This window comes from Protomyctophum bolini, assembly GCF_963924005.1.
Source record: "Protomyctophum bolini genome assembly, chromosome: 7".
Classification (NCBI taxonomy): Eukaryota; Metazoa; Chordata; class Actinopteri; order Myctophiformes; family Myctophidae; genus Protomyctophum; species Protomyctophum bolini.
Genome location: NC_137868.1, coordinates 249956 through 275000, shown reverse-complemented (window position 1 = coordinate 275000; position 25045 = coordinate 249956). Strand labels below are relative to the sequence as shown.

Here is a 25045-nt window from a genome sequence, read left to right as displayed (position 1 = left end):
AGCCGCGAACATCGTTTTGATCTGTATTTACAGCAGGAGACAGAGACTCAGCATCATATATTTATATATGTATTTATATATGTATATATTTCCAGCAGGAGACAGAGACTCAGCATCATATTTATATCGGTATTTACTTGCGCAAGCAGAGCGCGCAAGTAATCATTTCGCTTGGTCTCTTCGAAGTGAAGCCAAGTTTTCTTCAACCGTAAGTCTGTGCCTGGTTTGCTGGGACTAGTTACAAGTTACAACATTACGTCATATACACACCATGTACTCTGGTCCCAGTTCTCAACGATGACGTAATGTTGTAACTGGTCCCAGCAAACCAGGCACAGACTTACGGTTGAAAAAAACTTGGCTTCACTTTTTGGAACCAAGTAACCACAGTATACTGCTAATCAAATTACAACTACATACTCTGTATGTAGTTGTAATGTGATTTGTAATTTGTAAATCTGTGCCTGGTCTGCTGGGACCAGACTACACAGATGACCATATCTCTTACGTCATCACTGAGAGCTAGTCATACATATACACACCATGTACTCTGGTCCCAGTTCTCAACGATGACGTAATGTTGTAACTGGTCCCAGCAAACCAGGCACAGACTTACGGTTGAAAAAAACTTGGCTTCACTTTTTGGAACCAAGTAACCACGGTATACTGCTAATCAAATTACAACTACATACTCTGTATGTAGTTGTAATGTGATTTGTGATTTGTAAATCTGTGCCTGGTCTGCTGGGACCAGACTACACAGATGACCATATCTCTTAAGTCATCACTGAGAGCTAGTCATACATATACACACCGTGTACTCTGGTCCCAGCTCTCAACGATGACGTAATGTGGTATCTGGTGGGACCAGATTACACAGATGACCATTTCTCTTACGTCATCACTGAGATACAAATCCAACTACAGATTTCGGAAGTATTTTAGATCATGTATATTTCAACAAATTTGAAAGTATTATTACAGAAATTGAAGTTAGAGACACATATTACTCTGATCATGATTTAGTATTAATATCACTATAGTACAAAATGAAATACATTTAAAACAATTGACAATTTACAATAAGTAATAAAATAATTATACTGTATAATATATTTTAATTCAGTTTATATACCGGTACCTTTTTTTCATCACATATCAATGATTCATTTTTCTGTAAAAAAGTAGTTAGGTAGCAAATAGTTACACGTAATGATTATACATTTCAAACGTTCCTTCACAGAGATACTGAGATGTGATAGTTTCCAGCGGTCGAAAGTACTTGCGCGCTCTGCTTGCGCACTAGTAGGCCATTTATGGCCTACTAGTGTGCAACAAGCAAGTATGCACTCAGCAGAGTGCAGTTCTAGTTATATATATATTTATATATGTATTTATTTGTATATTTCCAGCAGGAGACAGAGACTCAGCATCATATATTTATATCTGTATTTATATATATATTTATATCTGTATTTATATATATATATATTTATATATGTATTTGTATATGTATTTGTATATTTCCAGCAGGAGACAGAGACTCAGCATCAGTCAGGTGTTCATCAGCCCAGCGGTGGAAACGGCTGATGAAGATGAAGATGATGATGATGATGGTCTGGTCATGGAGGTCACGCAGAACGGCGAGGGACCGCCCCCTGGGTCACATGACCCTCCTGAGTCACATGACCAACCTGGACATGACACATCTAGGTTTAACATCCAGAGCCTTCAGTCTTCAGAAGGGGGCGTGGCTCCAGGAGGGGGCGTGGCTCCAGAAGGGGGCGTGTCCTGCAGATTTACCGTCTCCACGGTGACGGAGGAGAATCCGATAAAAGAACAAGACGAGAACGGTTAACGCGTTCTCTGTCGTTAGAAAAAAACTGTTCCGTTTACAGACATCTCCGTTTACTTCCTGGGGTCCAGTTCGGTCCAATGGGACATCTCCGTTTACTTCCTGGGGTCCAGACGGTCCAATGGGACGTCTCCGTTCACTTCCTGGGGTCCAGACGGTCCAATGGCGGCTCCGTGTGGCTCTCAGGGTCGCCTACGGGGAGCCCAATAGTGACAAAGTCCTGGACCGGAAGTTGGCAGAATGCACTGGACTCAGAATGCACTGGACTCAGAATGCACTGGACTCAGGCAACAGCCCAGCTTTAATGACCTTCAATCCCTTTATTTTTTGATCGTTTTTTTGTTGTTGTAATAGTAGCCTACAACATAAACATTACAGAGACTTTAGTTGTCACTGCGTCGCCCTCGTTGAAAACAATGTATTTAAAACTGCAGCTTGTCTCTCTCCATCCAGGCTGCATGAACAGCTGTTTTCTGCCCCCTCAATGTCGTAACTCTCCTAGTCTACACCACTCTGGGAAAAACAAAACTAATGTAAAGTGTAACTTATTGACGCTGTGATTGTATCGGACTGAAGTCAGGCGCTCTTTGAAGAGGTTTAAATGGTACAAGTTTAGTTTACATTAGTTTAGTCAAAAAGAATCCACAACAAATTAAGTAGGGCGAAGAGATGACGCTCCAAAATAAACGTGGGGTCAGATGAGAAGAGTCTGACAGCCAATAGTCTGACAGCCAATAGTCTGACAGCCAATAGTCCGACAGCCAATAGTCCGACAGCCAATAGTCCGACAGCCAATAGTCTGACAGCCAATAGTCTGACAGCCAATAGTCCGACAGCCAATAGTCTGACCTCAAGGTCGTCAAGAGCGCTTATTTCCACTTTATTTGTTGTGGATTATTTTTGACTAGCTAACCCCCCCCCCCCTTTTTCCCATACTGTAGCCTACATACTGTACATGTTTTTCCCATACTGTAGCCTACATACTGTACATGTTTTTCCAATGATTTCCTGTGTATACATGTGTGTGTGTGTGTGTGTGTCTTTAAATGTTCTAATGAATTGAACATGGTGGACCCTGATGTAAACCAGTGTAATGCGTTATCATGGTGTCGTCCACAAAGTCAGTGTTTGTATGGAGAGAGATGACTTCTGCTCACCCAGCAGGTCGTTTGGAGCAGGTGTGATGACGAGGAGGAAAGTCGCAAGACCCAAACGTTGCTTCTCAATAAATGCTCTGAACCGAGCATGTGGCGGAGTCCCTCCTCTCTACAAAACCAATCAATCAAAACCAATCAATCAAAACCACAGGACGAACACCTGCTACACAAATGGTTATACATGTTTACTTTGTGGAGACATTGTAACTACTGTACTACAATAAACACTATTTATTGTACAGTTGTATTATTACTTTATACACAGTACTTATAATTATTATATTTATTTATAGTTTACTTTGTAAACTCCAGGCAGTAATACAATAAACGCTCTGTATTGTACAGTGTTGGCAATTTATATATATATATATATATATATACACACACACACACACACACACACACAGTCTACCGTCTACTGAATAGGCCTATACTAGTGTATACTGCAGAGATGTTTAGGATGTTCCGTTGTCACCACCAGATGGCAGCAAAGCCTACATTAATATATATATATTGCACATTGAGCTGTAACACGTGGGTAAATAGTGTCTGACGCATCAGTGTTCAAATGCCTTCATTCATTTACCCATTAACCCTATTAACCCATTCAGGAAAGGAACCCCTTTTGGTGTTTTAAGCATTATGTTATACTTTAGCTGTGGAAAAATAGCAGATCTACAAGCTCGTAGTGCGGCCATTTAAGAAAAATTGTGACAATTGAATATATTTTCTTTCAGAGCGAACGTTTTTAACAAATCTTTGCTTCGGGGGGGGTCCCTGGAACAACATATTTTCAGATGGGGGGGCCAATTACAGATATTTTTGGGGGTCCTTGACATGGAAATGTTTGAGAACGACTGACATAGAAACATAGGTAAAACTGTCAGTAAAGCCTAATTCCAACACCCAAAATCTCGGCCACTTGTGGACTTCACACAATGGAGGTCTTAAAAACCTATTTTAATATGTAAAACATATTTACATTAGGACGTTATGGTTCTTTAGGACACGGACGACAAACTAAAGATTATTTTGTTGTCGTTGGATCAGATTCTTCTACATTCCATAAATTGTATTTTGTCCATAACTTTATCAACACAATGCAGAGATTATTGTTATTGTGGGTTTTTATTGGGATGAAACTGTCACACATTACATTACAGGGGCTTGTGGCGGCCAATCAAAAACCACTACTCCAGGTCACATGACAGGGCCTTGTGGAAGACTGAACCAATCAGGAGCTTCCCTCCGTAGGGGGCGGCGACGGACGAGCCAATGATGGTCGTTCCGTCGTCAGCGAACACCTGCGTGACCAGCGGACGATCCGATTGGATGTTCTGGATGCGGATCACCTGGAGAAGAAGAAAAAAACAATCACACCTGTGTGAAGTGAGGGGCACTCTCTTGTCACCGTGCATCATCTCACACTGGCCAATCAGTAGAGCTTTGATATCTTCTGGACCAAGAATGGTGGTCTCTTATTCGGAGCGGTGGTCAGCTCACCACCGGAGCGGTGGTCAGCTCACCACCGGAGCGGTGGTGAGCTCACCACCGGAGCGGTGATAACCAGCAACAAGACGTGTGATGCTGAATGATAACCAGCAACAAGACATGTGATGCTGAATGATAACCAGCAACAAGACATGTGATGCTGAATGATAACCAGCAACAAGACATGTGATGCTGAATGATAACCAGCAACAAGACATGTGATGCTGAATGATAACCAGCAACAAGACATGTGATGCTGAATGATAACCAGCAACAAGACATGTGCTGCTGAATGATAACCAGCAACAAGACATGTGATGCTGAATGATAACCAGCAACAAGACATGTGATGCTGAATGATAACCAGCAACAAGACATGTGATGCTGAATGATAACCAGCAACAAGACATGTGATGCTGAATGATAACCAGCAACAAGACATGTGATGCTGAATGATAACCAGCAACAAGACATGTGCTGCTGAATGATAACCAGCAACAAGACATGTGATGCTGAATGATGACCAGCAACAAGACATGTGATGCTGAATGATAACCAGCAACAAGACACGTGATGCTGAATGATAACCAGCAACAAGACATGTGCTGCTGAATGATAACCAGCAACAAGACATGTGATGCTGAATGATAACCAGCAACAAGGCCTTATTGCAGATACGCCACTGCTAGTTCTGTGTATGTGATGTACAGTAATACCATGTGTTCTTGCCTACTGTAAATCTCTCTGGATTTAGAGCGTCTGATAAATGACTAAAGAAGAGGAATCAGACTACTGTGATGATGATGATGATATAATGAAAGGACAGTGACTGACCTCTGACCCCGGGGGGTCGTTGGGGTCGTTGGTGATGAGCTTGTATCCGTTAGGGTGACACCCGAGCCAAAGGTCACCGGTCAGCTGATCCACCTCGATGTTGTCACAGAGAGAGCCCACTGGTACCGTCTGTTAAATATATATACATATATAAATACACCTTATATACAATATATAAATACACCTCCATGTTGTCACACAGAGACCCCACTGGTACTGTCTGTTAAACAGTATATACAATATATAAATAAACAGTATATACAATATATACATACATTATACAATATATAAATACACCTCCATGTTGTCACACAGTCTGAAATGTATAAATAAATACACACCCATACTGTGAGGGCCAATCACAGTGAGCCGAGCGCTGCCTAGCTTTACCTTCAGTTAACACCCCGAGCGGCAAGGACGGAGTTCTCTGTTCAATCAATTAGTAACGCCCAGCGCTCAGGACAGAGATTGATAAAAGGACGGAGATTCATTGATAATATCAAAAACGATCGCATCGCTCCACAGGCTGGGAACGTCTGTTGTGCAACATTCAATGTTATTTTCCAGTGGGACGTGAATAACTCTTGATCTAAATCATTCCGTCCAATTCTAAGCAAAGATCTCGTGTCAGACGGCCCACCGCGGTCCCGTCGCTAGTCGTGGTAGAATGAATCATACCTCCCGTTGTTGTCGATCGCCTCTACAGTGTTTTGGCTACATTTAGCTACTTCAGCCACATCCGGGATAACATCCGGTCCGTCGCTAAATGTGCTCCGCTGCTATAAATCGCTGGGCTCTGATTAAATAACCCCGGGCGTTCGTGGTGGTAAGCATTATTCATAATAAAATAAAAACAGTGTTTAAAAACATTAATATTAATATAAATACCTTCACAGGAGTTAAATGATGTCCTTCGTTTATCTGAAACACCTCGATCTCATGATCCAGGATGTCAGAGACATACAGCATCCTATGGACACAATACATGATGTCATAGTACCATCCTATGGAGACAATACATGATGTCATTACACCATCCTATAGACACAATAACATGTCATTACACCATCCTATAGACACAATAACATGATGTCAACTCATTACACCATCCAAAAATTAGGGATCGACCGATTATTGGCTTCGATATTCATAATTGTTTATTATTACCAGTGTGTACTAGGGCACGTGCGCACGCACACACACACACACACACACACACACACACACACACGATGCCAGAAAGTGACCATCAGCCACATCGAATAATCGACAGCTCTGCCGATTAATAATCGCTTAATTGACCCCCCCCCCCCCCAAAAAAAAGAAAAAATATCAATATCAGATAAAAACTTTTAAGATTTTATATTATGCACATGCCATGGTCACATAACCATTATATGTTGAGTGCATGCTTTGATGGTTACAGTTTTATAATCAGTTTTGATGAGTGAACCTTTGCTAGTTACTGCCATTTAGGATGGAAAATGAAATTAATTTGGATTTGGGGAGAAGTAGTTTCATAAGGGGCTGGTATGAAGTACTTGATATAAAGAGAACATGTTCAGTTCACTAGTCTACACTCTACTCTAGACCTGCCTTCATTTCATCCGATTGTCTGTCTGGTAGGCACTTAACTGTGTCTGTTAGAGAGAGGGGAAGAGAAGAGTGGCTTTGCTCAACTTGATTTATACTTGAAGGTACATGTTCGATATATCAATCATGCAGCCTTACTTATTAGCCTATATTTTGGCTATTTAAAAAATCTGACGATTAATCGGAAAATCGATTAATCGGCAGCATTCCACACACACACACACACACACACACACACACACACACTCACACACACACACAAAAGTAGTGAACAAACTACACTTTAAAAACACATTGGCCAAACTGTCAAAAGATGTATAAATAAACTTGTGAAAATAGATGATCTACAAGCGCTTGTTATTTAACGTTGATCATGTGGCACTTAAAAGAAAATGGCCTACGCTAGACCTGTAATAGTAGGTCAAATATGCCATTAGCTGTCTTCCCCATTCTTTCTGGTTTCTGCTAGTTTAAGATCCTGTTGTCTTCCCCCATTGTCCACACACACACACACACACACACACACACACACACACACACACACACACACACACACACACACACACCTTCCATCAGGAGACATGTTGATGCCGTTGGCAGACAGGAAGCCTGCGGCGACCTCCGTGACCTCAGCGGGGCTGTAGTAAACCACGGTGCATTGTGGGTAACCCAGCAGAACGGTCATCAGGTGGAGAAACTCGTTAGGCGAAGACACGTCATTAGTGGCGAAGAAACTGTCCGCGCCCACCGCGACGATGTCATTCACACTGAGGAGGACACGTGAGGTCATTCACTCTGATGATGTCATCATTCACTCTGATGATGTCATCCACTCTTATGTCATCACTCTGTCACACAACCGGGTTTTACGGTGAAAGTGGTGACCTGCTGAAACATGCTGCCATCTTCTGGACTTCACCTGTGCAAGAGGTCCGAGTTCACATAAGAGGTCATAGTTCACCTGTGCAGGAGGTCGTGGGTCACGGTCTTCAGGTGTATCAGAGCGTCGTCTTCGAGCTGGAAGATCTCTACTTGACTGTGACGAGGCTGAGGATGGTTCACCACGAATACATAGATACTATCACCTGAAAACACACAATATACACACTGAGGATGATTCACCACGAATACATAGATACTATCACCTGAAAACACACAATATACACACTATGGTTCACCACGAATACATAGATACTATCACCTGAAAACACACAATACACACACTATGGTTCACCACGAATACATAGATACTATCACCTGAAAACACACAATACACACACTATGGCCCTCATTTATCAATCGAGTGTAAAATCTGCCACAGATTCGAGTGCAGGTTTCGTAGTACACCCACGTCGCCACGGCATTTATAAAGTGATCGCAAACAGCTGATCCTTCCTTAATTTCGTTCTCACGTTAATAAATGTGACGGCTGAAATCTATCTGGCACGCCCTATGAAATCAAGCCTCGCCCTCGTTTTTGCGACCTGAAAACGGCAATACGTTTACTGAAACCATGGCAACATGAAAAAATAGGTTTCTCCCGTGCCTTGCTGCGCCTCACTCTCTCATACACACGCACAGACGCACAGCACGCACACGCAACTTGCAAGCTGCCCAACTAACTGGTGTGTTGTTAAATAAATAAAAAACGAACACCTGCATGAATTAAATAAAGTTGTAGGCCTACCCTGTCTGTTTCTCCTCTCGCTTCCCTTATTGCTGCCCGCCTCACGGTCCTCACCCCCGCACGCCACGCACGCACGCACATATCGCAATTTGCAAGCAACTTTCACTGTGTGTTGTTAGTTAGTATATTAAATTATTAAAGTATTTTTAATTTAATATACAACAAGATATATTAGTGAACGAAAACCTGAACCTGAACCATAATTAAATAACAAATAGGCACACACACGAACGGTGACACGCTGCTGTTTTGCAGGTGCTCCTCCTGTCCTGTCTGTCTGTCTCTCTCTATCACTGTGGTCCGTCCGTGACCAACTGCATGCACGTTCGACAGTCTATTTAGATTGCCTCGCAGTCGCTGCAGTGGCTGCAGGACTGTCAACTGTCAATTATATTAATGTGCAGCCAAAATATATGGTAGCCTACTGGTGGTGGTGGGCTGACTGGCTGGGTTAGCCTATACCTATCGCCGATGCGGTTCCCATGCACTTGCGCTGGGCTGGCACGGCACATTTGACATTCCAGTGACACGTCAGGTTTATTAAACGAGGAGGAGATTGCATATACCGTAACTCCAGAAAGACAAGTGCTGTTGGCCTGCTGTAGATTACAGTATATAGGCTACCCATGCATGTTGGGACTCTCCGCAGCTGCATTGCACTATAGGCTACTTTCCAACGTCATGGAAATATTCCAGCACAGACAGCCCAAATCCGCATGTATGCCGCATGGACATACATGCAGCATGAGAGAGGCTATCATGTCGTCAAGGCAGTCATAATCAACGTTTATGTAGTGATTTCTGATTTGATCATTGATGAACGAATCATAAACATATGGATGAAGGCTTGCCGCTTGCATGTGTGCTGGTATGTGTTGGCGACGCACGCCGCGCGGTCCCGTCCTCCCGAGCCCCGAAAATGATCTCGCTTTTATCTGAACTGTCAAAACTGTCAAAACCTGTCTAAGCACTTATTTAAATGGTGAATGATTAAGTCCCTTACGCCTATAGCCTGCTAGTACTTACTACAAATAGGCAGCTGTATGCTTGTCATTGTCACTTGGAAATAAAGGCGTGCAGTCCATTTATGCCTTTTTTTAATAAAATAAGCTAACACAATCATAAGCCGCATCACCGCATGCGCTCCAAAAAGTTGCTTGCATAACAAGGCCAGTAAATCACTGTTTGATTAAGCACAAACTAATACATTGTAAACATGTTATATTGTTTTTAATTGCGCGATTTTAATTACTTGTAAAGTTGGAAATCTCTCCCTTTTTTTTTTACATACACATACCGTTTTATATTAACATTTTAGGAGAGAAAACATATGTTTAGATGCCTGTGACAGCGTGTCAGCAGTTCAGACAATGCTGCTCCGCAGCTCGAAGAAATGCGTACGCCAGTTGAGGAGCAGACGTGGATTTTCAACGTTGTCACGTTCAATTTCAAGCTTTGGCGGAAATGGTAAATGTCAAAAATGTCGGCAATTTCGGCGTGCACCCATATTTTGGCGTACGCACGGTTGATAAATGAGGGCCTATGGTTCACCACGGATACATATTTACTATCACCTGAAAACACACAATATAAACACTGAGGATGGTTCACCAGGAATACATAGATACTATCACCTGAAAACACACAATATAAGGATGGTTCACCACGAATACATAGATACTATCACCTGAAAACACACAATATACACACTAAACACACAATATACACACTAAATACACAATATACACACTAAATACACACTGTCCTCTGAAAACATTCATTCGTTCATTCATTCAAATAAATATCCTACAAACCTATTCCATTCATGAATGTGATTACAGTACAGTACAGTACAGTACAGTACAGTAAAGTACACACTGGTTCACTAGACCGCTGTCATCTGAAAAGACGACAAGGAACATCAGGTGTGTCACCACCGATCCAACAACAAGTCAACAAGTCGCTGCTCGCTGCGTTCAGTTTCAGCCCCGGAGCAGATACTCTTTAACCAGCTGATAATTACGTGGGAACCAAACAAATCAATTATCTAATGTAATACTGGGCGCTACATGCCCTCTGCCAACAACAACAACAACGACAACGGACTGACCTCATGCTACCTTCTATGCATGAGGAGTCCAAGCTGCTTCTTTTAACCTGACTGGTTCCAACCAGTTCCTTTCCCCTCCATCAGGCGCCCCGGCTGGCCAGGGGGAGGCAGTATAGAGACCAGTTCCTTTCCCCTCCATCAGGCGCCCCGGCTGGCCAGGGCGAGGCAGTATAGAGACCAGTTCCTTTCCCCTCCATCAGGCGCCCCGGCTGGCCAGGGGGAGGCGGTATAGAGACCAGTTTGGACAGTCTAGCTGTGAGACGGCAGCACTACCGACTGCGCTCCGCACCCCGCGTTTAATGGAGGTCTTAATCTCTATTCTATTCTGTTCCGTTAATAATAATCAATGGGACAGAACAGCGAGCCGATCTATTTGATACACCGCTACCACTGTTGAGGGCGAGTTATGCAGTTACCAACCATACGAGATGAAAGTAGTAGCAGTATAAATATTATTAACTTCTATAAAGACACTGTTGAAGGTTGAAGGTCTCCATTAGTAGAAATAGTATTAGTAGTACTAGTAGTAATAGTATTACCTTCTATAAACACAGATATTCCGTGAGGGTTGAAGGATTCCAGTAGATTAGTACTAGTAGTAATAGTAGTAATAGTATTACCTTCTATAAACACAGATATTCCGTGAGGGTTGAAGGTTTCCAGTAGATTAGTATTAGTAGTAATAGTAGTAATAGTACTACCTTCTATAAACACAGATATTCCGTGAGGGTTGAAGGTCTCCAGTAGATTAGTATTAGTAGTAATAGTAGTAATAGTATTACCTTCTATAAACACAGATATTCCGTGAGGGTTGAAGGATTCCAGTAGTTCTGCTTCTGCTTTGATCTCCATCTCTAGAGGATCTGCTGCTGAATCCAAGATATCCAGAAAGTACATTTTACCAGGATCCTCCGAGTAGGACGGCATGCCAGGATACTTCAACCCCTGAGTATAAAAACTCTGTTAGATACTCTGAGTAGTGAGTACCACAGCATGCCAGGATACTTCAACCCGAATACAAATACTCTTGTTAGATCCTCACAATATATACGTAGATGGCAGGTAACGTCCCATAGCTCATGGGAATGAAAATGGCAATAAAATGATTAAATTTCACTAGTAAAACAATAACCAATCACAATGACAACAGGAAGTGATGTCACTAGTACAACTGGAAGTGACAGTGATATCTGACGGATGTTGTTGGTTGTGTGTTTTTCCTCTCTTTTATTTTCATTTTTTTATTTTTCCTTTTGTTAAGTGTTTTGTATTGATTGTACAGTTAGGACCCTCTGGAAAACTAGATACTACAGTATATCTCAATGGGGTATTCCTAAATAAAGAATTTCAAACAGGAAGTGATGTCATAACAAAGAGCCAACGTACCGTACTGAAGATGGCCAGTCCATTACTCAGAATGGTGAGGTCTTCTGCCCCGAAATCTGAATGAATAATAATAATATTAACAGAATGGTGAGGTCTTCTGCCCCGAAATCTGAATGAATAATAATAATAATATTAACAGAATGGTGAGGTCTTCTGCCCCGAAATCTGAATGAATAATAATAATAATATTAACAGAATGGTGAGGTCTTCTGCCCCGAAATCTGAATGAATAATAATAATATTAACAGAATGGTGAGGTCTTCTGCCCCGAAATCTGAATGAATAATAATAATAATATTAACAGAATGGTGAGGTCTTCTGCCCCGAAATCTGAATGAATAATAATAATAATATTAACAGAATGGTGAGGTCTTCTGCCCCGAAATCTGAATGAATAATAATAATAATAATATTAACAGAATGGTGAGGTCTTCTGCCCCGAAATCTGAATGAATAATAATAATAATATTAACAGAATGGTGAGGTCTTCTGCCCCGAAATCTGAATGAATAATAATAATAATATTAACAGAATGGTGAGGTCTTCTGCCCCGAAATCTGAATGGAATATGAGAAATCAAACCAATCTTAGCTAATCAGGATGGAATATGAGAAATCAAACCAATCTTAGCCAATCAGGATGGAATATGAGAAATCAAACAGACCCATCTTGATCACATGACTATAGCGATCATGGGCTGTATTTTGCGTGTCTTAAGTACCAGGGGCCTATTTCACGAATCTTGGATTAACTAATCCAGGATATAGGCCAAAGCGAGGCTTTTTAAATCCTGATCTTTACAGCCTGGTTTATTCCGTTCCACTAAAGCCAAGCGAGGCTCAGAATTGGCGGATTTGGCGAGCCGGGCTCAGCAAGCCTCGCTTACAAGCGCGTGCACGCATTCCTTGAAAAGCCATGATGCCGATCATAGATTTCTTGAGCGAGACCAATCATGAGCGAGGCGAGCAAATCTGCAGGGAGAGCTGCGGCTTTCACCGATGAGGAGCAAGAAAATCTTATGATATACTACGAGGAAGCCAACTAGCCAAGGAAATAATGTAAAAAAAAAGGGAAATACAAGCGCCATTAACAAGGCGAGGGAGAGAGCGTGGCAAAATATTGCCGACAGATTGAACGCGTAAATTGTAAAGCATATTATATAGTCGAAGTCCATAAATATATAATTCAGTGAACCTATAGCCCCGAGTTGTGGAGGGTGAGCTATAGTTCCAAACGAGCTTAAACTTTAAGGGCACTTTCTCGAAATAGCGCACTGAGCTCATTTGTGCAATGCAAACGCCAAACTAATAGGCGAGTGCACTCCGGATTCGGTACGGTATGGAATTATATCCTACTAATCTACATGTATTGTGCGCCATGAAATGTTACATTACATTAAGTCTGTCTGTCTATCTGTCTGCATGCACTGTAGTGTCACGATTGCATGGCATGATGGCAATACCGATTTTTCAGAATGTATTATTCCATCATAATTTGAGCCTATAAATGTCTCAAATTTGAAAGCACTATATTTCTAAAACTATGAAACATTTCAAAGATTCCTTTTCAGGTCCACCGTAGGATGAACCTAAATAGGTTTGAATGGGGTTTCTAGGTGTAAGTATGTAGGACTATGGGTGAAACGTTATAATGGTAATATGTTGTAAAACAATGAGTAATGGTAATATTTAGTGGTTTTCACTTTTACAATTAAAAAAAAAAAAAAAAAATCTTCTTAACCATGCACTTGCACGACAGCAAAACTATTCATGGGGAACATTCACCAAAAGCAGCTGATCTACAAGCTCACAAGCTGTCATGATGTTGTGCAGCCTATATATTTTGGTTATTTTATTTTATATAGTGCTTAAATTAGTCCTTTAATGCAGACCGATACAAATAAGGCAACATAAACCCATAATAATTGAATAAATCTGGAAAACATCATTGGTTTGTGATCAGTTTGACTGCTTAATGAACAGTAAAGACATCAGGATTAGGTTAAACCTGGCTGTTAGCCTGGTCCGGAGCAGGCTAAATCCAAAGCATAAATTCCCATGGTAACTTAAGTAGCATCCCTTTCATGAAACCGAATCAAGCCTCAACATATCCAGGTTAACTGATTAAGTTAATCTGGCAAGATCAACCAGCTTTCATGAAACCGGTTAAGCACTGATCCAGGATATATTAAGCCAGGATATGTGTTAAAGCCCGGCTTAATCTCTAATCCAAGTTTCGTGAAATAGGCCCCAGGTCTTATTCCCTAACTTGAGTAAACTAAAGACCTGGAGGCGTGATCAATGCCATTTGGCTATTCTGAGTGGCCAAAGAGCATTGATCACGCCTCCAGGTCTTTAGTTTACTCAAGTTAGGGAATAAGACCTGGTACTTAAGACACGCAAAATACAGCCCCATGTGTACCGATTGGCGTGCAATTTGGATAAAATCTGAAGGAGTAACATAAGAAAATGTGTTTTACATTTGTGGGCCTCCTGGTGGCGCTATAAAGAGCAGACTGATGTGAAAGATACAGGGAAAAGGTTTTTCCTTGGCCTCTAGGGAGTGTGCAGACAATGTTTGACACAGATCTGTGCAGTTAAAGCACATCCTGATGTTCTGTTTAAACCCTGAACTCTGACCATTCCCATAATCCTGATTTTCAGGTATGTTGTCGCCCTCAGGCGCCTGCCGCCCGCCCGTCCGCCCGCCCGCCCGCAGCACAGAGCATTAATGCTATGACGTCATAATATCAGACATATTGTCGCGGGCGCTAGCCCCACAACATGGGGTTAGGGTTAGGGTTAGCCTAACCCTAACCCATATTTAAAATATTAAAAAAAATCTGCTCATTGACAATGAACAGAGTTTGTTTGTTTTGTCGTATATGCATGTCAGATGATGCATGATGATGTAGCCTGCTACGATGATAAGAGTGCCCCTCACTTCACACGGGTGTGATTTTTTTGTAAATTATACTGAAAACATTAAACACTTACCGAGATTCTTCAACAGTTGACAGTTGGGCAGGTGTTTCACAGAGACCTCTCTGCTGGAAAGAACCACTTCTCTGGAAATAAAACACTTTTATACACCTTATATCTTTGCTGGAAAGAACCACTTCTCTGGAAATAAAACCGAGTTATATTATTATCATCTAATATCATTATTCCTGAATCCTGCAGCATTCTGTGACTGCATTTCAAACACCAGTGTAAACTTTAACCCACATTCACAAACGAAACGCGACAGTCAGTCAGGAGTTTAACAAGCAAAGCAAACTGCATGTGCAGTAATAATGAGAGTAAATCATGTGAGTTCACAGTGCTTTAAACTGCGCTGGGGTCAGTAGTTTGTTTACATCAGTAAATATAAACACACCTGAGTTTGATGAATCTGTTTCCAGTGAAAGCACAAACAGCGACAACAACAGCAGCGACCAGAGAGAGCTTCATGTTGGAAGTAAAACTAAACTAACTGACAAACAAACAAACAAACAAACAAACTGAGGAAGCGAACCACAGAACTCTAAACACAAACAAACAAACTGTCTGAGTTAGTGTGGAAGAGGAACTCTAAACTATAGTCTCAGTGTGGAACCGACCATAGAACTCTATGAAGAACTAACTGACTGACTGAGTGTGGAAGAGACGATAGAACTCTATGAAGCAAACACGCCGTAGCCTACAGGAGGAGTACTGCACCACTGGGCGGCGCTGTTCCACAGTCTGTGGTTAACAGACTGACTGAAAACGGACTGATCTGACTGGAACCGATTCAATTCAATGGAGCTTTATTGGCATGAGTGTTGTGTACATTGCCAAAGTAAGTGTCAAAATACAATAAAAAACAGTTGAAAATGGGGAAAGATTACCGGTATACAGTTGGAGGTAGGCCTACAGTATTGTGTAAACAGAGCGATTTCACATTCACGTAAAGTGAACTAAATAATATGTCAAGCCATGAAGCCAATAGAACTACGTAGTAGCTAGCATGCCGAAGTTTGTGCTATTGCCATAGAGAATGCATTGGGCGTTTAAAAATAACTCAGAAACTATAAAACATTTCAAAGTAAAAAGGTCCAGCATGTCTCCACAGTAAGCTGAATAATAAAAAGTGTGAATGAATTTCTGTCTGTCACTGACTGTCTGTAAAAATAGTAGCATATTGATTGATATATTTTAAACAATGAGTCGAAATGACAAATACCTATAATTCATTTCAGAATAGTAGCATATTATTGATTATGTATTTTTTTTTTTACTATTTTCAGGAGTATTTCAATTTGTCTATATACATTTACCACTTCACCATTTGATCTACAAGCTCACAACGCATCGCATTGTGATTTGGGACGCGTTGTGAGCTTGCAGATATATTTCCATTTGTGCATCGTCGTAGGACGGTGTCGAGCGCAGAAAATAGCAGATCTACAAGCCCACAAGGCGTCGCTGATGCAACACGTTGTGGGTGTGTAGATCATAATTCTGTGACTCTGTAATACGGCTGCGCGGTCGTCGAAAACAGCCGATCTTCAAGCTCTGAACATCGGCTGTTTTCGGAGCGCTGACGTCACCGCCAGGTCTGGCCTCTGTGACTAACTGAGCATGCGCAGTTAGCTGTAGCTGTTAGCTTAATTTTATCTTCATATTAATAGTGTTACAAGCTTTAATTAATATGAATACGTGTTACAAGCTTTAAGGTTGTCCTAAAGGATAGAAGATTATTTAACACAAACTGTCGATTCAAATAAAGACATTTTTATTACAAATAAACACTTCGTTTTACATTAAATCTCAGGAGATAGCTAGCTAGTTAGCTAGCTAGTTAGCTAGCTATCTGGGCAGGTCACATTATTAAACAGAGACTTCCGGTGTGTTACACTGAAACCGGCGACCTGTAGAATTATGTGACTTGGGCTCTTGGTACGGTTAAAATATAAACTGTTAAAAGTCTGGAGTAGAAAATGTACTCCGTAACATTAATATTATATTATTTTAATACATTGTAGCTTCGACAGGCAGCCTCTGTAGACATTTTTAAAGCACAGCTCAAGACCCACTCCCCTTTAGAGTATAGCATACATGGGCAACTGGCGGCCCGGGGGCCACATGTGGCCCCCACCTTCACTTGATGTGGCCCTCAGGTTGATATCAGAATACTGATTTATTATTGATTTGCAAACATGACCCGCTTTAATTACTTAAGTCTGAAATAGTAGCTGAATGAGTAGTTTTATTTTCTTATGTCCAATGTATTTTTATTTAGTTCATAAAGTTATAACTATAATTAATGGCCTTTGAAAGGCATTTGAAATTAAATAAAATTTGGACTTAGCTGATCTACAAGCTCAAAACGCGTCAGTTCTGATTATGAACAGCAGTAGGATTCATAATATAATTTGATTATATAAATATTATAAACTAATTCTGTTATAATTTGTTCTGCAATCTATTGATGCATTCTGCGACTGTCCGTTATCACCATCAGATGGCAGAAAAGCCTACATTTAGCCTGTAATTTCACATTGAGCTGTAGTAAATTATGTTATAATGTAAGAAGTCTGTGTGATATATAATAATAATAATAATAATAATAATAATAATAATAATAATAATAATAATAATAATTATTATTATTATAATTATAATAATACTAATACCGGTAATAATAATGTGGTCTGTACTTTGTAGTGAATTAGTATCACTGTTTGTTTTTAGTTTGTGTAGTATCCCTTTAAGACCTCCCCTTTAAGACGTCATTGTTCTACCTGATGACGAGCACACCTGTGTGTCTAAGTCCCGCCCACTGGGTTTTAACACAACAAATGGAGTCTACTTTTTTTCTGACAGCGTCCGGAAGCAAAGAGTTAAAATAAACAACAAACAAAACAAGGTAAATTATTTAAATCTTTAACCTTTACTTAGAGTTTTAGACAGTTTAACAGTTTGTTTACTGTGAGAGGATCAAAGTCCACCTGGTTGAGTAGCTCTGGTGCATTAGAGCTATGGAACAGATACTCTGCTCCATAGCTCTAATGCACCAGACAGCTACTGGTGTGGTGGGGGGGGCGCAAACAGGAACAGGTGGAAAAATAATACCTTCTAAAGTAGTGAAAATAGCACTTGAGATCATCTGCTACTTTCGCTGCTTGTGTGTGTGTGTGTGTGTGTGTGTGTGTGTGTGTTTGGGTGGGTGGGTGGGGGGGGGCAGTTTCTGTCGTGTTTTTTTTTGTTTTCGGAGGGTCTGTCTGGGTCCTGGCCTGGGTTCTGTCGTCCATTAGAAGAATCATTTATATTAGTTTATAAACTTTATATGACTGCATGACTCCAAACTGTAAGAACGCATATTAATCTAAATCTCGGAGCGGTTGCGCAAATGTAGACCCGCCCCGGACAGGGCCGGCCGGTCCGGCAGGACTGTTTAATGCTGTTTAATGCAATGTATTTGTTTTTTTGTTGAATTACTCTTACTCATGACGAAGTTGTAAGAGTCAACAGTAGGCCGCTATAGCAGCACTATAGGAGACAATACACTAGTTCTGTCTTTCAATCATTCTATTATTATTATCAAGAAAGAGATAGCTGTGACGCCATTGCGAAATTAAGTGAGTGAGTGAGTGTGTGTGTGTGTGTGTGTGTGTGTGTGTGTGTGTGTGTGTGTGTGAGAGAGACGTGGGTCCCCCTTTGCGTGGGACAGTCCCTCATTTATTTTGTGGGACAGACAGACTTTAGCTGTCCGTCCCACAAATTGAGACCTATCTAGTTAGAACTATAGGCAGATGGCTTCTTGGTTAGAGTGGAATGGCCACCAACGTAATCAAAAAAGTCAATCAAAGAACAAGATTCCTTTACAGGATCTCCTCACTGGTCAACAAAAACACCTCGAAGACCTTAACAGGAGCCCTTGTACAAGGTTTCTTTGACTATGCATGCACCTCCTGGTACCACAGCACCTCAAAGGCCCTTAAAACAAGGCTCCAGACCTCCCAAAACAAACTGGTCAGGCTCCTACTTGGCCTCAACCCCGCCCCGAACCCACCTCACCCCTGCCCACTTTGACAGGCTGGGATGGCTTAGGGTCGACGACAGAGTACAGTACAGCATCTTGCAATGGGTCTGGTCCACAAGATTCGATACACCACCATGATACCCATGTACCTGTCTAAATACTTCATTAAGTCCACACCCACAACTCAGATTCGGCACAAACAAGGGACTAAATTATTTCCGCTCCTATGCCACCAAAATGTGGAACGCCCTACCAACAGTCATTAAGACATGTGAATCCCTTGACTCCTTCAAAACCGCTTTCAAATGGCACCTACGGACGGCTGCAATTCGAAACTGACCCCCGTAAAATCTGAATCCCCCCCACCAACATGGTGGACCCTCTTGTAAATATTTCAATGTCTGTCTGTCTGTCTACCAATGGGTGGAGAGAGAAAGATGATTGTTTTTCCAACTTTTTTATTAGCTCAACAGTGCCATATTACCTCTAAATTGTCTATAGGCTATTGTGATAGCTGTCTATAGTGTGAGTACAGTAGAGGGACCCCCTGGGGACAGTAGAGGGACCCCCACACGCGGTCGGCTCACCGGAACCGGGCCGGCGGTCCTGTGGGTCTGTAAGTTCTGGGGGACCCCACGCGGAGTTGCACCACTCTGCCTTTTCTGCCTGACAACATAGATATAATTACTGTGATAGGCTTAGCTGCAGTGTATGGAATGTATTCTAATTACCAATAACCGCTTATGGAATGTAATCCATTTAGAATGATATAAATGACTAATATATAATTATTTTATTCCCTGGCAGGATTCAGAAGATCAACGTAATGCAGTCCTGTCCTGTTGCCAATTAACCACAGCTGTCCAACCAGATCGTTTACTAGCTTAACGAGGCAGCTAACGAGGCCGTTAACATAGTTAGCATTAGCGTTAGCCTCGTAACATGTCAGAGTTCCTGCTGCTGGGCGAGGACTGGTCCAAAAGCAACATGGCCGCCGAGCCGCAGAGCCCCGCCCTCTGGGACGAAGACCCGGCCCACGCGGTGACGTCGGCTCACCAGGAGCCTAGCACCCTCCAGTGGCCGGAGGACAGAAACACAGAGAAACGCCCCCTGCTGGAGCACAGTGAGAGGTGAGTTTATTTTGTTGTTATTGCTAGAACTGCGCTCTAAGCCATTCTGGGCGGGAACCCAGGCTAAAAGGCTCTGGGAGGCCATGCCCTTATATGGATGTGCTCTAAAAGGCTGGGAGGATATGCCCTTATATGGATGTGCTCTAAAAGGCTGGGAGGATATGCCCTTATATGGATGTGCTCTAAAAGGCTCTGGGAGGATATGCCCTTATATGGATGTGCTCTAAAAGGCTCTGGGAGGATATGCCCTTATATGGATGTGCTCTAAAAGGCTGGGAGGATATGCCCTTATATGGATGTGCTCTAAAAGGCTCTGGGAGGATATGCCCTTATATGGATGTGCTCTAAAAGGCTGGGAGGCTATGCCCTTATATGGATGTGCTCTAAAAGGCTCTGGGAGGCCATGCCCTTATATGGATTTGCTCTAAAAGTGTGAAAACCGTATTTGTCGTACAGGAGTCCGGGGGAGGGGCTTGAAGCTGAGAGGAGGAGCCAGTTCTCTGAGGGAGGAGGAGGGGCGAGTCGCACAGAGAGCGAGAGAGAGCTAGGCTCCGCCCACACTGAGCTAGGCCCCGCCCTCAAGGAGACGACGGGGGCAGATCTCTGGGAGGAGGGGGAGGAGCCAGAGCTGAGGAGGCGGAGCCAAGGAGACAAGGAGGAAGTGGAGATCGAAGAGGAAGAAGACAGGTCAGTGATAATGAATTAACATAATTAGTGTGTGTGTGTGTGTGTGTGTGTGTGTGTGTGTGTGTGTGTGTGTGCGTCCGTATATAATTAACAGAGAGAATCGTCTACCAGACATAGTTTATGTATAATTATAATTGACATAAATTACCATAATTAACAGAGCATTGAATAATTCACATATATTACCATAATTAACAGGGAGAACCGTCTACCAGAAAAGGCAGCTCAGGTGTTTAACCCCGCGGTGACCATACTGAGCGCGCCCGGCAGTGACCCCGCCGCCTCCCCCAGGGAGAGTGAAGCATTCTGGGAGTTGGAGGCAGAGAGGACTCCCTTCCTGGGACAACAATGCATTATGGGAAACGACGGATACTACCACGACTGGCCCCCCGAGGAAGGAGGGGCCTCGAAATGTAAGTGTGTGTGTGTGTGTGTGTGTGTGTGTGTGTGTGTGTGTGCCTCACAGGCAGGGGGCGGTGTTGCAGCAGAGATATTAATGTGATTGTCCTCCTCACAGGCAGGGGGCGGTGTTGCAGCAGAGACGTGCTGAAGCTCTGCGTCTCGGTGTTCACGGCGGCGCTGCTCTTCCCCTTCCTGGTGTGGGGGGGTTACGTCTTCCTGCCGTTCGACGCTCCCCTGCTCCTCAGTGCCCCCTTGAGGCTGGTGTACACACTGCGCTGCTCCGTGTTCGCCACGATACCCATCCTACTGGGTGAGTTATAATATAAACACGCTGCTCACTAGCGCCCTCCTGAGGCTGGTGTACACATATATATAATATAAATATATTCCAGGTTGGGTGGTACTGTAACATATATATGTGTAAATATATTTCAGGTTGGGTGGTACTGTAACATATATATGTGTAATTGTATTTCAGGTTGGGTGGTACTGTAACATATATATGTGTAAATATATTCCAGGTTGGGTGGTACTGTAACATATATATGTGTAAATATATTCCAGGTTGGGTGGTTCTGGGCGTGTCCAGGTTGCGTTCGGGGGACGTGCGTCCTCGATGTGGGGAGGAGGAGGAGGAGATGGGCGGGGCATCAGGAGGCGGAGCTTATAGAAGGGAGGCGGAGCTACACCGCCGCTACGTGTCCGACTCGCTCTCTCTCTTCCTGGTCTACTTCCTGCAGCTGGCTGTGATGTCACCATACCTCAACCAATCACAGCTCAAGCTGATCCCGCTGCTCACCATCATCTTCACCTTCGGAAGGTAAGCTCCGCCCACATCGTTACAGCTATGATTAGTCATTCGATACACTCGTTAAGCTATGACAAATAATATGAATCACAGTCGTTAAGCTATGATAAACTCGATAACATCACTGAATGTTATTATAACGACTCTCTATCGGCCCCTACAGGTTTAACCACTATTATAATAATAACCTGTTGCTCTCTACTGCCCCCTGTCTGTAGGCTGGTGTATTGGGTCGCAGCAGCGTTCGGGAGCAGCGTGAGAGGTTTCGGATTCGGCCTGTCGTTTCTCCCGGCGCTGAGCATGCTGGGAGTTAATCTGTACTTTATCTTCACCATGGAGGCCGGGTCGTCTATCTACGTCACCGATGGAGACTTCCACCCAACCCCCCCGCCCGGGAGACAGCGCTTCTGGGGTTAAACCTCCACCCATCCCCCTCGCCCGGGAGACGGCGCTTCTGGGGCGCTGTCTTCGCTAAGTCCCTCCCCAACCCCTCCTTGTCCAATAGGCACGTTAGCAGCGAGGTAATGCAAAGAGATGCATGTTAAAAAATGACGAGATTTCTGCATATAAATAATCCATAATTTCAGTAGCAAGAGCTTCAAAATGTCTTCTAAATCTAGTCAACCAGGCCTGCAGTAGGCTATGCACTGGAAAACATGTGCATGACATTATTTCAATAAACTACAAATGGGAGGAAATGTTAGAGGGAGAAACGGTATCCGACATCAACTTTAACGACCGTCCGACAGTAGTTTTCATGTTGCACGGTCAGACTACGGTCATTAGTGTTATTGCATCACCTGGGTGGGTCAGTCGTGTAACTTTCCCGATGTTAAGCTGTGTATGTGTTCAACAACACAGCCATGACGTTAAGCTGTGTGTGTGTGTTCAACAACACAGCCATGACGTTAAGCTGTGTGTGTGTTCAACAACACAGCCATGACGTTAAGCTGTGTGTGTGTTCAACAACACAGCCATGACGTTAAGCTGTGTGTGTTCAACAACACAGCCATGACGTTAAGCTGTGTGTGTGTTCAACAACACAGCCATGACGTTAAGCTGTGTGTGTGTGTGTGTGTGTGTGTGTGTTCAACAACACAGCCATGACGTTAAGCTGTGTGTGTGTTCAACAACACAGCCATGACGTTAAGCTGTGTGTGTGTGTTCAACAACACAGCCATGACGTTAAGCTGTGTGTGTGTGTGTGTGTGTGTGTGTTCAACAACACAGCCATGACGTTAAGCTGTGTGTGTGTTCAACAACACAGCCATGACGTTAAGCTGTGTGTATGTGTTCAGCAACACGGCCATGACGTTAAGCTGTGTGTGTGTTCAGCAACACAGCCATGACGTTAAGCTGTGTGTGTGTGTTCAACAACACAGCCATGACGTTAAGCTGTGTGTGTGTTCAACAACACAGCCATGACGTTAAGCTGTGTGTGTGTTCAACAACACAGCCATGACGTTAAGCTGTGTGTGTGTTCAACAACACAGCCATGCAAAATAACACTGACAGTTGAGATGACGGAAGCTTTAATCTTTAGCAACGGTTGCTAAACTATTTGGATCGGTATTGGACAATCACTTTTGGGGCAGGGTTTAGCGAAGTCCTATAGGTTAAAACTACACCTGACAGCAGCACAGACCCACAATTTGACACCAATATGTCTATAGGCAGACAGACAGACAGACATGCATGATCAGTGTCTATGATAAATATTATGTAAAATAATAATAATAATAATTATAGATGCTACATTTCTCCTGGACGTAGAAACGTGATTTATGACTGTCCAGTTATTATGTTATAACATGTTACTGTTAGGATCCAACAGGAAGCACGTACATCTCCAGAAATTCTACAGGTGCTGGTCAAAGATATACGTACTATGAAAAGGAAGGGATGTCCACACATCGTCACCTGACGAAGACCCACAAGGGTCGAAACGTTGTTCAATAAATAAATAATTGTCCTGGGAGCAGTGAAACAGTGTGCGGACATCCCTTCCTTTACTTCGTAACGTGTTACTATAACATGTATTACGTCATAACGTGTTACAGTATCATTACGTACGTCAGACGAGTCCTCCATTTGACCTTTAAATCACAGTCATAACTGAGGTTCAGATCTTTCCGTAGGAACGCAACATGATTGTGTCTCAAACATCCATAACGTCTTCGAGCAGAGAGTTGATGCTTCATGAGTTTTACTTATTTTTACAACTGAAAGGTGTATAAAGACTGGCAGCGATTTACGCAGACTTGATCAAGATCTGGATCCACCACAGCTCTGCTCATAAGGAGATGTAGGATCCACCACAGCTCTGCTCATGAGGAGATGTTGGATGGATCCACCACAGCTCTGCTCATGAGGAGATGTTGGATGGATCCACCACAGCTCTGCTCATGAGGGTTAGGGTTAGGGTCTGCTCAAGAGGGGCGCGACAATGCAAGCGTAAAATAAAACTCGACACAATCCAGGTCTGGTGAGTCGCGGGCGTGTGCACGGAACGAGCGCGCGTGCCACAATTTCACAGGACCTCGGCCACGTAAATACGCTTGCGTTGTCGGCGCCCTTCAACGTCTCCAGCGTACATAAAGATGAATTGAAAATGAATTAATAGCCGCGTTAACACGATCAGTCCCGGGATTCCTTCAAAATAGGAGCAATGGGGTGCCGGGAAAACATGGCTGCTTTTAGTATGAACTAAACTGAGAAATATTTTTGCTAGCTTACCTTGCTCTTGTTTTCATTGTATCGCTAAATAATCCAAAGCGTTCATATTTTGAACGAGAAGTGGATGAGTCAGAAATGAAAAGCTTAGTATATCCATCAGATCAAAACCATGTTAATCGCTGCCTGTCTGAAGGCAAAAAGTCACATTTCAAAGAGGAATG

The 25045-nt window shown here is 42.7% G+C and overlaps 3 protein-coding genes across 7 annotated transcripts in view; 2 read left to right on the top strand and 1 right to left on the bottom strand.

Annotated features, from left to right (window-relative positions):
• The window catches only part of LOC308318337 (potassium channel subfamily K member 5-like), a 9582-nt gene extending 7431 nt beyond the window's left edge, over nt 1-2151 (top strand). For 2 of the 3 annotated variants that reach the window (XM_080767859.1, XM_080767858.1), the window contains exon 8: nt 1531-2151. In XM_080767859.1, the coding sequence (XP_080623985.1) occupies nt 1531-1858 (328 nt within the window). In that variant the 3' untranslated portion in view covers nt 1859-2151. The remainder of the gene's footprint in view (nt 1-1530) is intronic. The other variant, XM_080767860.1, reaches the window with a different exon arrangement.
• Nucleotides 2152-4133: 1982 nt separating this feature from the next.
• Nucleotides 4134-15780, bottom strand: LOC308319102 (serum paraoxonase/arylesterase 2-like). Its single transcript, XM_080768961.1, has 9 exons — nt 15492-15780; nt 15110-15180; nt 12114-12169; nt 11510-11672; nt 7892-8015; nt 7497-7697; nt 6226-6307; nt 5338-5466; nt 4134-4364 (listed from the first exon to the last, which is right to left on the bottom strand). Exons 1-9 carry the CDS (start codon nt 15563-15565, stop codon nt 4203-4205), a joined length of 1062 nt encoding a protein of 353 aa, XP_080625087.1. The 5' UTR covers nt 15566-15780; the 3' UTR covers nt 4134-4202.
• A 2138-nt stretch (nt 15781-17918) lies between these two features.
• On the top strand, nt 17919-23236 carry LOC308318512 (transmembrane protein 79-like). Of its 3 annotated transcripts, none has more exons than XR_013964369.1 (8): nt 17919-18005; nt 19929-20251; nt 20708-20938; nt 21137-21351; nt 21456-21650; nt 21905-22160; nt 22367-23024; nt 23136-23236. XR_013964369.1 is itself a non-coding variant. In XM_080768093.1 (7 exons), the coding sequence occupies exons 2-7, from the start codon at nt 20064-20066 to the stop codon at nt 22563-22565; spliced, it is 1284 nt and encodes a 427-aa protein (XP_080624219.1). In that variant the 5' UTR covers nt 17919-18005; nt 19929-20063; the 3' UTR covers nt 22566-23236. The 3 variants fall into 3 exon arrangements, 1 of the variants encoding a protein (XP_080624219.1); XR_013964370.1 differs by having other exon boundaries at nt 22367-23026; nt 23062-23236; XM_080768093.1 differs by having other exon boundaries at nt 22367-23236.
• Nucleotides 23237-25045: the final 1809 nt, after the last annotated feature.

Coding starts and splice junctions, on each gene's coding strand:
- LOC308319102 (XM_080768961.1), bottom strand. CDS start 15,565: ATGAAGCTCTCTCTGGTCGCTGCTGTTGTTGTCGCTGTTTGTGCTTTC. Junction 12,170..15,109: donor TCAACTGTTGAAGAATCTCG/GTAAGTGTTTAA, acceptor TTATTCATTCAG/ATTTCGGGGCAGAAGACCTC. Junction 4,365..5,337: donor ACGACCCCCCGGGGTCAGAG/GTCAGTCACTGT, acceptor CTTCTTCTCCAG/GTGATCCGCATCCAGAACAT.
- LOC308318512 (XM_080768093.1), top strand. CDS start 20,064: ATGTCAGAGTTCCTGCTGCTGGGCGAGGACTGGTCCAAAAGCAACATG. Junction 21,352..21,455: donor GGAAGGAGGGGCCTCGAAAT/GTAAGTGTGTGT, acceptor TCCTCCTCACAG/GCAGGGGGCGGTGTTGCAGC. Junction 21,651..21,904: donor CACGATACCCATCCTACTGG/GTGAGTTATAAT, acceptor AATATATTCCAG/GTTGGGTGGTTCTGGGCGTG.